General features: G+C 49.9%; 3 protein-coding genes across 5 annotated transcripts in view; 2 read left to right on the forward strand and 1 right to left on the reverse strand.

The window, feature by feature from the left end:
- Positions 1 to 343, forward strand: part of LOC146221667 (FERM domain-containing protein 7) — a 7,072-nt gene extending 6,729 nt beyond the window's left edge. The window contains exon 12 of the mRNA XM_084691675.1: positions 1 to 343. This exon is cut by the window's left edge and continues 938 nt beyond it. Coding sequence (XP_084547801.1) covers positions 1 to 136 — 136 coding nt within the window. The 3' untranslated portion in view covers positions 137 to 343.
- Positions 344 to 921: 578 nt separating this feature from the next.
- Positions 922 to 6,877, reverse strand: LOC146221668 (serine/threonine-protein kinase 26-like). Of its 3 annotated transcripts, none has more exons than XM_084691676.1 (12): positions 6,696 to 6,877; positions 6,503 to 6,567; positions 4,978 to 5,208; positions 4,737 to 4,793; positions 3,969 to 4,077; positions 3,650 to 3,807; positions 2,758 to 2,943; positions 2,324 to 2,475; positions 2,134 to 2,224; positions 1,757 to 1,819; positions 1,072 to 1,208; positions 922 to 973 (listed from the first exon to the last, which is right to left on the reverse strand). In XM_084691676.1, the coding sequence occupies exons 2-12, from the start codon at positions 6,521 to 6,523 to the stop codon at positions 961 to 963; spliced, it is 1,218 nt and encodes a 405-aa protein (XP_084547802.1). In that variant the 5' UTR covers positions 6,524 to 6,567; positions 6,696 to 6,877; the 3' UTR covers positions 922 to 960. The 3 variants fall into 3 exon arrangements, with proteins under 3 accessions (XP_084547802.1, XP_084547803.1, XP_084547804.1); XM_084691677.1 differs by having other exon boundaries at positions 6,788 to 6,806; XM_084691678.1 differs by having other exon boundaries at positions 1,081 to 1,208; positions 6,503 to 6,877.
- Positions 6,878 to 7,231: 354 nt separating this feature from the next.
- Positions 7,232 to 12,124, forward strand: LOC146221669 (palmitoyltransferase ZDHHC3). The gene is made up of 9 exons (XM_084691861.1): positions 7,232 to 7,428; positions 8,133 to 8,221; positions 8,333 to 8,406; positions 8,498 to 8,610; positions 8,698 to 8,759; positions 8,863 to 8,983; positions 9,122 to 9,194; positions 10,046 to 10,208; positions 10,789 to 12,124. The coding sequence occupies exons 1-9, from the start codon at positions 7,304 to 7,306 to the stop codon at positions 10,878 to 10,880; spliced, it is 912 nt and encodes a 303-aa protein (XP_084547987.1). The 5' UTR covers positions 7,232 to 7,303; the 3' UTR covers positions 10,881 to 12,124.
- Positions 12,125 to 12,573: the final 449 nt, after the last annotated feature.

Below are 12,573 nucleotides of genomic sequence, written 5' to 3' on the forward strand. Positions count from 1 at the left end.
CTCCTCTGGGAGCCTCCAACTGGAGGAAGAGGAAGGGGAGGAGGAGGAGTCTGGTCACAGTGACGAGGAGAGGAGGAGAGAGGCCCTTCCCTCTCCTCCTCCTCCGACAACCCGCATCACCAAACTCAGGCTCTAGCCTGCCAGGGTCTCGGCGTTCCAGAACGAAATTCGGTTCTTTGACGACATGCTGTTCTTGGAACAGTCCTAGAACACGACGCAGATGTTGAAGTAGATTGTTCTAGAGCAGCCCGTAGTTCTAGAAGGAAGCTCCGTGACGTCTGTGGTTTTTGGTATTCATGCGAGTTCAATTGTTTTTATTTGGAGATTAAAAGATGATCAGTGATTACTTCTTGTCATTCTCTCGGGTGGTTTATCATAAAACAGATGCATTAAAAGTCTATATATATATATATATATATATATATATATATAGATTTATTGATAGAACAAAATCGTATCCAAACTTTTACATTTTAGATATACACAGAGGGCATACCCTGGTTCCTTTAGTTGGTTCAGTGAAAAGTTAAGGAGACACCTGAAGACATTTACATTTAGTCATTTAGTAGACGCTTTTATCCAAAGTTACTTACAAGAAAGAGCAAAAGGTGCATAGGTCATCAAAACATATGTTGTATACACAACATCTCAACAAATATACAAGAGTCTCGTTACCACTGCCCCGCTGCCCTGAGGACAGTTCTGCTCCAAGCCACAAGATGGTGCTGTAACCACATCAATCTGGTTGAGCTACAAGCAAGGCACTAATTAAAAGCATGATTATAGAATGTAGTGTGTGCATGAATGTGCGTATGTACTGTAACTCTTAAAAGACTTTGCACAGCAAAGTTTCCAGAAACCAGTTCTGTTCTAGCTCCTCCCCCTCCCCCTCCCCCTCCCCCTCCCACTCCCCCCCCCCCCCCCCCTCCTCCTCCTCCTCCTTCTCCTCCTCCTCCTCGGTTAGTTGGAAAACCTGGATAGGAAACGTGAAAGTGGATGAGCGACTGAATAGAATTTTTGAAATTAAGGACGAATGAATGAATGAAAAAAAAAAAAAAAAAAAAAAACTACTTCTGGTACCGTGCAATAATTCTGGCCACCATCTTGTCTGTGATTCCTGGACAGGCTTCCTCAGCCAATCGGATGTTCCGTTCTAGATCTTCGATAGCCAATCGCTGCTCAGTACTCTCTCTGTGCTGGAGCTTGAGCTGCAATTCAACATAAATATCACCCAACACCAACTTCATCCAACATAAACATTATCCATGAACACAGATATCATATGATTGTATTTCATCCATCTATGCATCCATCTAATGGGACACTAACAAACAACTCAAAATCAACATACCAAACAAACGTCTCATCACAACTGTACTTCACATGTAATCGATACAACCTCTTATCAATATACTGTAGTGCACCTTCAAACACTACATTTCACATCTGATCAGTATATGACCCCTTTAATGAACATCTGATCAGTATATGACCCCTTTAATGAACATCTGATCAGTATATGACCCCTTTAATGAACATCTGATCAGTATATGACCCCTTTAATGAACATCTGATCAGTATATGACCCCTTTAATGAACATCTGATCAGTATATGACCCCTTTAATGAACATCTGATCAGTATATGACCCCTTTAATGAACATCTGATCAGTATATGACCACTTTAAGGAACATCTGATCAGTATATGACCCCTTTAATGAACATCTGATCAGTATATGTGTAGAGAGAAACCCACCTCTGAGAAGACCGGGGAGATGACTGTGGACAGGCTGGAGGACAGCTGCTGATCCTGCTGATCCTAAGGAGGGGAGAGGGAGGGTGAGGCAGGAGGAGGGGGATGTAGGGGAGAGGGAGGGTGAGGCAGGAGGAGGGGGATGTAGGGGAGAGGGAGGGTGAGACAGGAGGAGGGGGGATGTAGGGGAGAGGGATGTAGGGGAGAGGGGGAGAGGGAGGGTGAGGGAGGAGGAGAGGAGGGAGGATAAAAGGAAGGGTGGGAAAAAGAAAAGGAAAGGGCTGATTGATAAGAACACTGTCACTTAAAAAAATCTGAAACACACACACACACACACACACACTCTGGGGTACTGGTGTTCCAGGTACACACACACACACCTTTCCGTTGATGATATTCCGTGTGTCTGTCTTCTTCTTCTTCCTGCGTACAGTAGTGAAGGACCAGTCTGGAGACTGGCTGTCCTCCTCACTGCACACACACACACACACGGGTTCAGAGCTGCTGGACACAGGTACAAGTATTGTCACAAACGGAAACAAATACACACGCACACACACACACACACACCTGTTCTCGTTGTCCGTGTCGCTGGAGTCTGATTCGCTGTGACCCTCGGCCTTCCACTTCCTGTAGCGGTCCAGCAGCTCAGTGAGGGAGGACGTCTTCCTGGCATTCTTGACGATGAACTTGTGTTTTAGAAGCTCCCTGGCTGTGGGTCTCTGAGGAGGAGAGGAAGAAGGGAGGGAGGGAGCGAGGGAGGGAGGGAGCGAGGGAGCGAGGGAGCGAGGGAGCGAGGGAGCGAGGGAGCGAGGGAGCGAGGGAGGGAGGGAGGGAGGGAGGGAGGGAGGGAGGGAGGGAGGGAGGGAGGGAGGGAGGGAGGGAGGGAGGGAGGGAGGGAGGGAGGGAGGGAGGGAGGGAGGGAGGGAGGGAGGGAGGGGATGAATGAGAGAGAGAGAGACAGAGACAGAGAGAGCAGGAGAGAGAGAGAGTCCTGAACTTACGAAGGTGGGGTCTTTGTTGAGGCAGGCGTCGGTGAAGTCCCTGAAGCTCTTGGAGAACTCGTTGCCCAGAGAGGGGGGGCTGTTCTTGGGGATGAGGAACAGGACTCTCATGGGGTGCATGTCGGAGTGGGGGGGCTCCCCCTTGGCCAGCTCCATCGCTGTGATCCCCAGGGACCAGATATCTGCCTGTGGGGGAACACACACACACACACACACACACACACAGGAACTAGGAATGTTTCGAACACACACACCCACGTACATGTGTGTTGTGGACTCATTTGAATAGCCCATTTCTTTGCTCATAAAACGTTTTCTGTATGTGCCTACACGCACACACACTGTATAAAGCACAGGCACACTTACATACAGAACACAAACACACACACACACACACATTAAAGACACACCCTTACACATTAAAAAGTCACATTGAATTCTGGTCAAACAGTCTGGCTGGGTGGAGAGTCATGACAGAAGTAGTGTTGGAAACCAGTCTGAGGCTGGTCTGGCAGGGTGAGGTCATCTGACGTTTACACACACACACACACACACCTACACACAGAGAGAAATCTGAGAGACACAAATCCAAACACACACACACACACACCCCAAACCACAGAAATCTGAGAGACAAGTCTATACACAAACAATCCCGCCCGACCACATCACTTAGACACACACACGCCCTTGCACACACCCCACATCAACAAAAGCACACACACACTCAAAGGCCCAAACACACCCACCATTTTAACCAAACCACATATACTGTTCCTTCTCTCACTCTCTCTCACACACACACACTCTTTGACCAGGGCCCTTAGAATCATCCTAATCATCTCTCCCGTTATGGTGGCCTTCTCTCTCACACACACACACATGCACACACCTTGCAGTCGTAAGCGGACTGCTGGATGACCTCCGGTGCCATCCAGAAGGGCGTGCCCACAAACGTCTCCCTCTTGATCTGGGTGTCGCTCAGCTGACCCGCCACGCCAAAGTCCGCCAGCTTGACCTCCCCCTGCTCTGATAGGAGGACGTTGGCCGCTGGAGGGGGGGGGGGGGTCAAACACACACACACACAGGAGGTGAATACAGGTGTTTGAGCTACACCTGGACACACACACTTACAGGAAAAGGGAAGGGTAACACACACACTCTCTCACACACACTCTCTCTCACACACACACACTCTCACACACACACACCTTTGATGTCTCGGTGGATCTTCCTCTCTGAGTGCAGGTAGTCCAGCCCCTTCAGGATCTCCTTCAGCATGGTGGCGATCTGGCCCTCGTCAAACGGCCCTGCTCTCAGCTGCACGCACACACACACACACACACACACACACACACACACACACACACACACACACAGTGTGACACACGGTCAGATGTACCCTGTTAGGACCTGGGGCCTGTTTCATTAAGCCAGTTTAAGGAACTTGCCAGGCTTAATGTCAGCCAAAGTAACCAACATAACCCTGGCTTGGTTAAGCTGGCTGTATGAAACAGGACTAGGCTCTGGTGGATCATAACCCTGGCTTGGTTAAGCTGGCTCTATGGAACAGGACTCTGGTGGATCATAACCCTGGCTTGGTTAAGCTGGCTCTATGGAACAGGACTCTGGTGGATCATAACCCTGGCTTGGTTAAGCTGGCTCTATGGAACAGGACTAGGCTCTGGTGGATCATAACCCTGGCTTGGTTAAGCTGGCTCTATGGAACAGGACTCTGGTGGATCATAACCCTGGCTTGGTTAAGCTGGCTCTATGGAACAGGACTAGGCTCTGGTGGATCATAACCCTGGCTTGGTTAAGCTGGCTCTATGGAACAGGACTAGGCTCTGGTGGATCATAACCCTGGCTTGGTTAAGCTGGCTCTATGGAACAGGACTAGGCTCTGGTGGATCATAACCCTGGCTTGGTTAAGCTGGCTCTATGGAACAGGACTCTGGTGGAGCAGCAGGTGTGTTTACCAGGTCCAGAGCTGAGCCGCCTCCTAGATACTCCATGATGATCCACAGCTTGCTGCCCTGAGGGGGGGGGGGGGAGCAAGATCAGATCAATCATACCTGTGTATACACACATATATATATATACTGAGAATGTGTGTGTGCGCGTGTTCTCTGTGTGTGTGTGTGTGCGCGCGTGTTCTCTCTGTGTGTGTGTGTGTGTGTTCGCGTGTTCTCTGTCTGTGTGTGTGCGCTGTGTGCCTACCTTCAGGTAGGAGCCGTAGTACTTGGTGACGTGAGGACTGTCACACTGGCTGAGCACGGTCATCTCCTGCTGGATGTCTTCCATCTCGTCCTCCGCCTGCTCCAGGTCGATGGTCTTGATGGCCACCACGCTCTGGGTGCGATTATCGATGCCTTTGAAGACCTCGCCGAAGGAGCCCTTCCCGATGCGGTCCAGCTTGGTGAACAACTCCTCCGGGTCGACATGGGTGCTCTGGAGGGAGGGAGGGAGGGAGGGAAGGGAGAGGAGTGAGGGAGGGAGGGAAATAAGAGGAGTGAGGGAGTGAGTGAGGGAGGGAAATAAGAGGAGTGAGGGAGGGAGGGAGGGAACGAGAGATATATGGATTGATGAGAGAGGGGGGAGGGACAAATGGGGGGTGGGAGGGAGACTTAGGGAGAAAGGGATGGTAGGAAGGAGGGAGGGAAGTGTCAGACACACACACCTGGGCAGGCTTGAAAATAGGAAGGAGAGAGAGAACTGTTGAAGAACAGGAACTCACACAAACACATACACGCACTTACTCACTCACACAGCCTTTATCAAACACATAAGGCTTTAAAATGAAGAAGGAACTAGCTTTGAAGAACATTGGCCCAACACTATTGATTTGTACACAAACAGAAACAACACAAACCAAACACACTTTAACAGAGTTGTACTCAAGGTTAATTATAGCTGCACACCTTTATACTCTCTGAACAAGGAAGTTCTGCTAGGCAAATACACCACCTGGTTTACCAGCTTTTGACTTCAAGACACCAACACACACAGAGAGAGAGACAGATTGAGAGAGAGAGCGAGAGAGAGAGTTCATGGTTTACAGGAATATTCTTGGAGGAAGTTCCATCTAGTTCCTTCCTCCTCCTATACACGCCTACACACACACACTCTCTCTCTCTCTCTCTCTCTCTCTCTCTCACCTAGGTTTATGACTGCAGGGTAAAGGGGGATGCTGTTGTGGAGATCTGTCAGTCAATATTTGAGTTGTGCTAAAGAGTTCAGTGAGCTTGTGTGTGTGTGTGTGTGTGTGTGTGTGTGTGTGTGTGTGTGTGTGTGTGTGTGTGTGTGTGTGTGTGTGTGTGTGTGTGTGTGGGCTAGCTAGACAGACTGAAAGACATCGGGAGCATCAACGCTCATACACACTACAGTGCAGGATGGTATTGAGACGCACCCTGTTAATGAGTAAATGACCCGCAGGTGTTTTGGGCTAATAAGTTGCCTTGACGTCATTCTGTGTTGACTGCAACCTGTTCGTTTTTACAAAAAAAAACACTGACGTCACAGTGAGCCAAAGCCTTGCTTTCACAACCAGGGACGTGAATAACATGTTCACACACATGCGCGCGCGAGAGTTTCTTTCAGGAAACTGATTTTTTTCTTTCTTCATCTCATAAATATTATGTTTTAGAAATTCTCTTTGTTCCCAAATAAAGTTCTGCCGCTTACCTGTGACACGACGCTCACCTGCCCTTGAGCGCGTGCGTGGGAGTGAATGAAGGTATCTCACCTGCATACCTGGAACCTCCATAACGATCACGTCCCCTTGCGTTCGTCCTCGTCCTCTTCTCGAGTCTACGGTGCCAGAAAAACTGAGTTAAGGGGCACGTTTGAACGAAATCAGCTCAGGTACGGTAAACCTGAGCGAGCCGAGTCGTCTGGAAGGAAATCTTTGCTGCCCGCCCTAGGTCTGCCGCTCTCACCGAGAAAAAACTAACTGTATAGCCTTGTAGATGGTGGAAACTGTGAAGTAAAGTAGGTCCAGGTTAAAATATTAGCGTCTTTAGTGCGATACCTGCTGCGCTGTAGGTGTCAACATTTGAATATTACGTTGAAACATCCGCCTTTACGGTGCACTCGCTTTAGAAGTTGTTCGACTGCGCTCTGCCGCTTCTGGGTGGAGCCGTGGGCGCTGGATACGTCAGAGGGGTGTGTGTGTGTGCGTGTTAGAGAGAAAAAAGGGGGGGGGGGCGGGGCTGAGAATGTTGTTGTTTTTTTTGTAGTTTTCTTTTCATTAGCGCCCACATTTTATGATTATAATGATTATCAATTCCCTCCATCGTTATTCGTCCTCGACCAAGGTTGAACGTCCGAAGTGTGAGGCAAAATAACATTTATTCAGTGACCTCTGCGAGTCTTTGTCACGAATGATCTGTACAGGCAACCAAACCTGTAATTACAGGTGACCTTCCAACGTCACAATAAAATCAGGCCCTCTGGTGACACCTGCTGGTGAAACTGAGGAATCGCTACCCTGGGATCCTGTCCGGAAGTCACCCGGAAGACGAGTGAGAGGGAAGCTACTCCAAAAATGGCGTTCCTACGCTGTAGGCGAGACCCGTGCGGCTTTATCTGCCTGATTTTAACGTATTTAAGCGTATTTTATGCAGACTATGTGGTGATTCAATACGTCCTTATCCCTGTCTATTCGGAAAGGTAAGTGTCGAACGTCTTTCAATAGCCAAACACTTAGCAACAGTTACTAGTCAGCCAGTCAATATGACAGGTTGGTATTCTGTGTTATGACAGCAAGCTCGTCTGCCTTCCGAAGGCAGTGACCTACCTATCCTTCGATATTTATTTGGACAATAGTTGTGTGTTTGTTGCATAAGTTATGGAAAAATAGCCCGTTAGTTCTCAGATCTGCTGGCGTAGCTACAGTACTTAAGGTGAACGTGTTGTTGGCTGTGTAACTGCAGTAGCCTACGTTGAGCGTCAGAAGTCATTCAATCCCCCCTATCCCTCCCTCCCTCTCCCTCTCTCCCTCCCCCTCTCTCTCCCTCCCTCCCTCCCTCCCTCCCTCCCCCTCTCCCTCCCCCTCCCTCTCTCTCCCTCCCCCTCTCTCTCCCTCCCTCCCTCCCCCTCCCCCTCTCTCCCCCTCCCTCCCCCTCCCTCTCCCTCCCCCTCTCTCCCCCTCTCTCTCCCTCTCCCCCCCTCCCCCTCCCCCTCTCCCTCCCCCTCCCCCTCTCTCTCCCTCTCCCTCTCTCCCCCTCCCTCCCTCCCCCTCTCTCCCCCTCCCCCTCCCCCTCCCCCTCCCCCTCTCTCCCCCTCTCTCTCCCTCTCCCTCCCCCTCTCTCTCCCTCCCTCCCCCTCTCTCTCCCTCCCTCCCTCCCTCCCTCCCCCTCCCTCCTCTCTCTTAGCGTGTGGTGTACGCTCCATGGCTCAGTGTTCAACACCATCTTGTTGCTTCTTCTGGCGTGTCATTCTAAGGCTGTGTTTTCTGATCCAGGTAAGCTGTGTGTGTGTATGTGTCAGTAGTACAATGTGTGTGCGTCTCAGTATTGTGGTGTGTGTCAGTAGTCTGATGTGTGTGTGTGTGTGCGTGCGTGTGTGTGTGTAGGAGTGGTGCCTCTTCCAGAGACAGCCATTGACTTCTCCGACTTGAGGTCCCAGTCGTCACTCATGAACGAGAGGGTGAGTTCTGTTACACACACACACCCCAAGGTGACCCAGTCAGTTGTGTAGGTGTGAGCTCCCTGCTGTGTGTGTGTGTGTGTGTGCTCAGGGCTGTGAGGGCTGGACAGTGTGTAGTCGCTGTGAGGCCTACAGACCACCCAGAGCTCACCACTGCAGGGTCTGCCAGAGGTGCATACGACGCATGGACCACCACTGTCCCTGGTGAGACTCCTGTTCTCCTCCTCTCCTCTCTCCTCCTGTCTGCTCTCCTCATCACTAACATTGTGTGTGTGTGTGTGTGTGTTGCAGGATCAACAACTGTGTAGGAGAGTTGAACCAGAAGTACTTCATCCAGTTTCTCTTCTACACTGGTGAGTAACCATGGAGCCAGAAGTTCCTCATGACTCAGTCAAATGTTAAATTTGAACTAATGCTCTTCCTTTTCCCTGCCTCCCTCCCCCCTCTCCCCTTCAGGGTTGGCCAGCCTCTACTCCCTGGCGCTGGTGGTGTCTGCCTGGGTGTGGAGGATCAAGAGCGAGCTGGACGGGGGGGGAGGGGAGGAGGGGGAGGAGAAGCCCAGTAAACACCTCATAGTGTGAGTTTAGAATGTGTCTGTTTAGAATGTGTCTGTTCAGAATGTGTGTTTGGAGTGTGTGAGTTCACATACCCTAACTCTCCTGTCTCCCCCCTCTCCTTCCCTCTCCCTCCCTAACTCCCCCCCCCCCTCTCACAGAGCCCACTATATCATCTTGCTGGTGGAGTCTATATTGTTTGGAGTGTTCGTCATGGTGATCTTCTACGACCAGGTATGACCCGTAGACGGCTGTGTTAAGGTGATGATGTAGTAAAACCCATTCAAAATTGTCCTTGATCATTTAACCTTTTTTTCTTTCACTCTCTAATCCCTCCCTCCATCTCCCTCCCTCTATCTATCTATCTATCTCCCTCCCTCTCTCTATCTATCTCTCTCTCTCCATCTCCCTCCCTCTCTCCATCTCCCTCCCTCTCTCTATCTATCTCCCTCCCTCTCTCTATCTATCTCCCTCCCTCTCTCCATCTCCCTCCCTCTCTCCATCTCCCTCCCTCTCTCTCTCCATCTCCCTCCCTCTCTCCATCTCCCTCCCTCTCTCTATCTATCTCCCTCCCACTCTCTATCTCCCTCCTTCTCTCCATGTCCCTCTCTCCTTCTCCCTCCCTCCCTCTATCTCCCTCCCTCCCTCCCTGCCTCTCTCCATCTCCCTCCCTCCCTCTATCTATCTCCCTCCCTCTATCTCTCTCTCCCTCCCACTCTCTATCTCCCTCCCTCTCTCCATGTCCCTCTCTCCATGTCCCTCCCTCCCTCCCTCTATCTCCCTCCCTCCCTCCCTCCCTCTATCTCCCTCCCTCTCTCCATGTCCCTCTCTCCATGTCCCTCTCTCCATGTCCCTCCCTCCCTCCCTCCCTCTATCTCCCTCCCTCCCTCCCTCCCTCCCTCCCTCCCTCCCTCTATCTCCCTCCCTCCCTCTATCTCCCTCCCTCCCTCCCTCTATCTCCCTCCCTCCCTCCCTCTCCCTCCCTCCCTCCCTCCCTCCCTCCCTCCCTCCCTCCCTCCCTCCCTCCCTCCCTCCCTCCCTCCCTCCCTCCCTCCCTGCCTCTCTCCATCTCCCTCCCTCTCCAGCTGGTGTCCATCATCACAGATCAGACTCCCATAGAGCAGCTGAAGAACAGACTGATGAAAGATCGGGCGGCTAGTCCCCAGGCCCACACACACACCCCGCACACACAAACCCCACACACACGCAAGCCCAAACTCGCTCTGCTCCGAGAGTTCTTCGGAAGAGGTACATGTCTGTCTGTGTGTGCGTTTTCTTTTGTATTTCTGTTATTCTATAATGAGTCTTACCAAACCCCTATTCTCTCTCTCTAAACTGCCCCCCCCCCCACACCCCCTCTCTCCCTCCCCCACACCCCCTCTCTCCCTCCCCCACACCCCCTCCCTCCCTCCCCCACACCCCCTCTCTCCCTCCCCCACACCCCCTCTCTCCCTCCCCCACACCCCCTCTCTCCCTCCCCCACACCCTCTCCCTCCCCCACACCCCCTCTCTCCCTCCCCCACACCCCCTCTCTCCCTCCCCCACACCCTCTCTCTCCCTCCCCCACACCCCCTCTCTCCCTCCCCCACACCCCCTCTCTCCCTCCCCACACGCCCTCCCTCCCCCACACCCCCTCTCTCCCTCCCCCACACCCCCTCTCTCCCTCCCCACACGCCCTCCCTCCCCCACACCCCCTCTCTCCCTCCCCACACCCTCTCCCTCCCCCACACCCCCTCTCTCCCTCCCCCACACCCCCTCTCTCCCTCCCCCACACCCTCTCCCTCCCCCACACCCCCTCTCTCCCTCCCCACGCCCTCCCTCCCCCCAGGGTCAGTGCTCTGTTGGCTGTTACCTCTTCATTCCAGCCCCCCTACAGCTGGTGGGATCAGCTACTCTGCCGTTCCAGACTACGACGTCTAACACCCCCCCCTCCCCCTCCCACGCCAGCGAGACGAGGACATTGTGGTCTACAGGCAAGGAACCAGGGCTCCTCAGGGTCTGACGGTTGACAAGCTGCGCAGAGTGAGGCGTCGGGGTGTTTCTGTGGAGAAACGAAACTGTGTTTCTGATGACATCATACGTTACTGACAACTGTGTTACACACGTGCATATGAAGGGACACTTGCCACACACCTCACACTAATGAAGATGGACACACACACTTTTCCTCTTACACACACACACACTAACCCCACACACACACACACACACACACACAGAGTGATGGTGTATGCCCCAACTCTGTCTCTTTCTCTCACGCTATTTTGTCGTTTTAGACTGTCATCCATATTCACATCATCAGAGTGGACTTTCCATCACTTGTTACAGGAACTGACTTTGTCATAGTGTGTGTCGAGGGATTCAGGTGACATTCACCCCAAAACACCTTTGAGATTCAGTGTTAGAATTCCAGTTTGTAGGAGAACAATGATTCGTAAAACTTACCTCAGATTCTTTCCAGTCGTCAGTGTTTTAGTACAGCATTTTGAAGACAGGCCCTCTGGATTCAGAAAACAATTTGTTGAATCTAGAACAGGGATCTTTGAATTGTCAAATTTGTTTAATTTTTGAATTGTAGTATAGCGTTAGTTGTTTTTTTTCATCCACCCCCTTCAGTGTGCAAATCCAATCTCTTTCTGTGTACAGACCGAATTTTATTTGTATTTTCCAGTGAGTGAAGATTTTCTATTTATTTGTTTCACAAACAGTTTATTTATTTTACAACGTAAAAGGTTACAACGTATAATATGTATCTCCTTGATAAACCTGCTGTGGTGTTTTCTAATTCACTGACGTCATGAAGCGGGAAGCGACACTTAAGGCATGAGAAGTTAGTACGTTGTTTCTTGATATATCAATTAGGTTCTTAAAATCTAAACTATTGATTTCAATGTAAATAAGGGACGTGTTTTAAAGCTAGGTTGATAATATCATACTGATCCTAGCTGTTAAACCGGGAAAGTGTCTTTGGTCTTTGACAGACCGCGAACCACATCAGGTTACTGCTCTTCTAAAAAAAAAAAGTCTTTCTATGGACATTTTACAGTTTTTTGTTGCGTTTTTCTGTGATAACGACGCTACGTTTTTTGCTGTTTTGACAACAGCGCGAAGGAATGTGTGTATATATATATATATATATATATATATATATATATATATATATATATATATATATATATATATATATATATATATATATATATATATATATATATATATATATATATATATATATATATATGAGTGATCATGTTTACATTTTATCGATGATGTACTTGTTGAAATTTGTATGCTATTTATTTGTGTATGTCTTTGGACTATGATAGTGTGCTGCTCTATCAAATGTGGAATAAAAAAAAAAAGTAATTTTCTCACCTGAAGTCGTTGGGTTAAAGTGACGTTAGTATTTGTTCTCCTTTTGTTTAAAACATGTTTGCCTGATAGTTTTAAAGTTTTTCTACGATGGTGGCGTAGGCAGCTATCAAACGAAAATTCAAAATGAATGAATGACAGACACATGGCCACAATACAACTAATATTAGGCTACAGTAATAGTTAGAAAACTGGCAACTGGCAATAAGATTCTTATTGGTCGAAAATCCTGTACGTCAGT

The sequence above is a fragment of the Hypomesus nipponensis genome, chromosome 25 (assembly GCF_054491055.1).
Source record: "Hypomesus nipponensis isolate SF chromosome 25, ASM5449105v1, whole genome shotgun sequence".
Classification (NCBI taxonomy): domain Eukaryota; kingdom Metazoa; phylum Chordata; class Actinopteri; order Osmeriformes; family Osmeridae; genus Hypomesus; species Hypomesus nipponensis.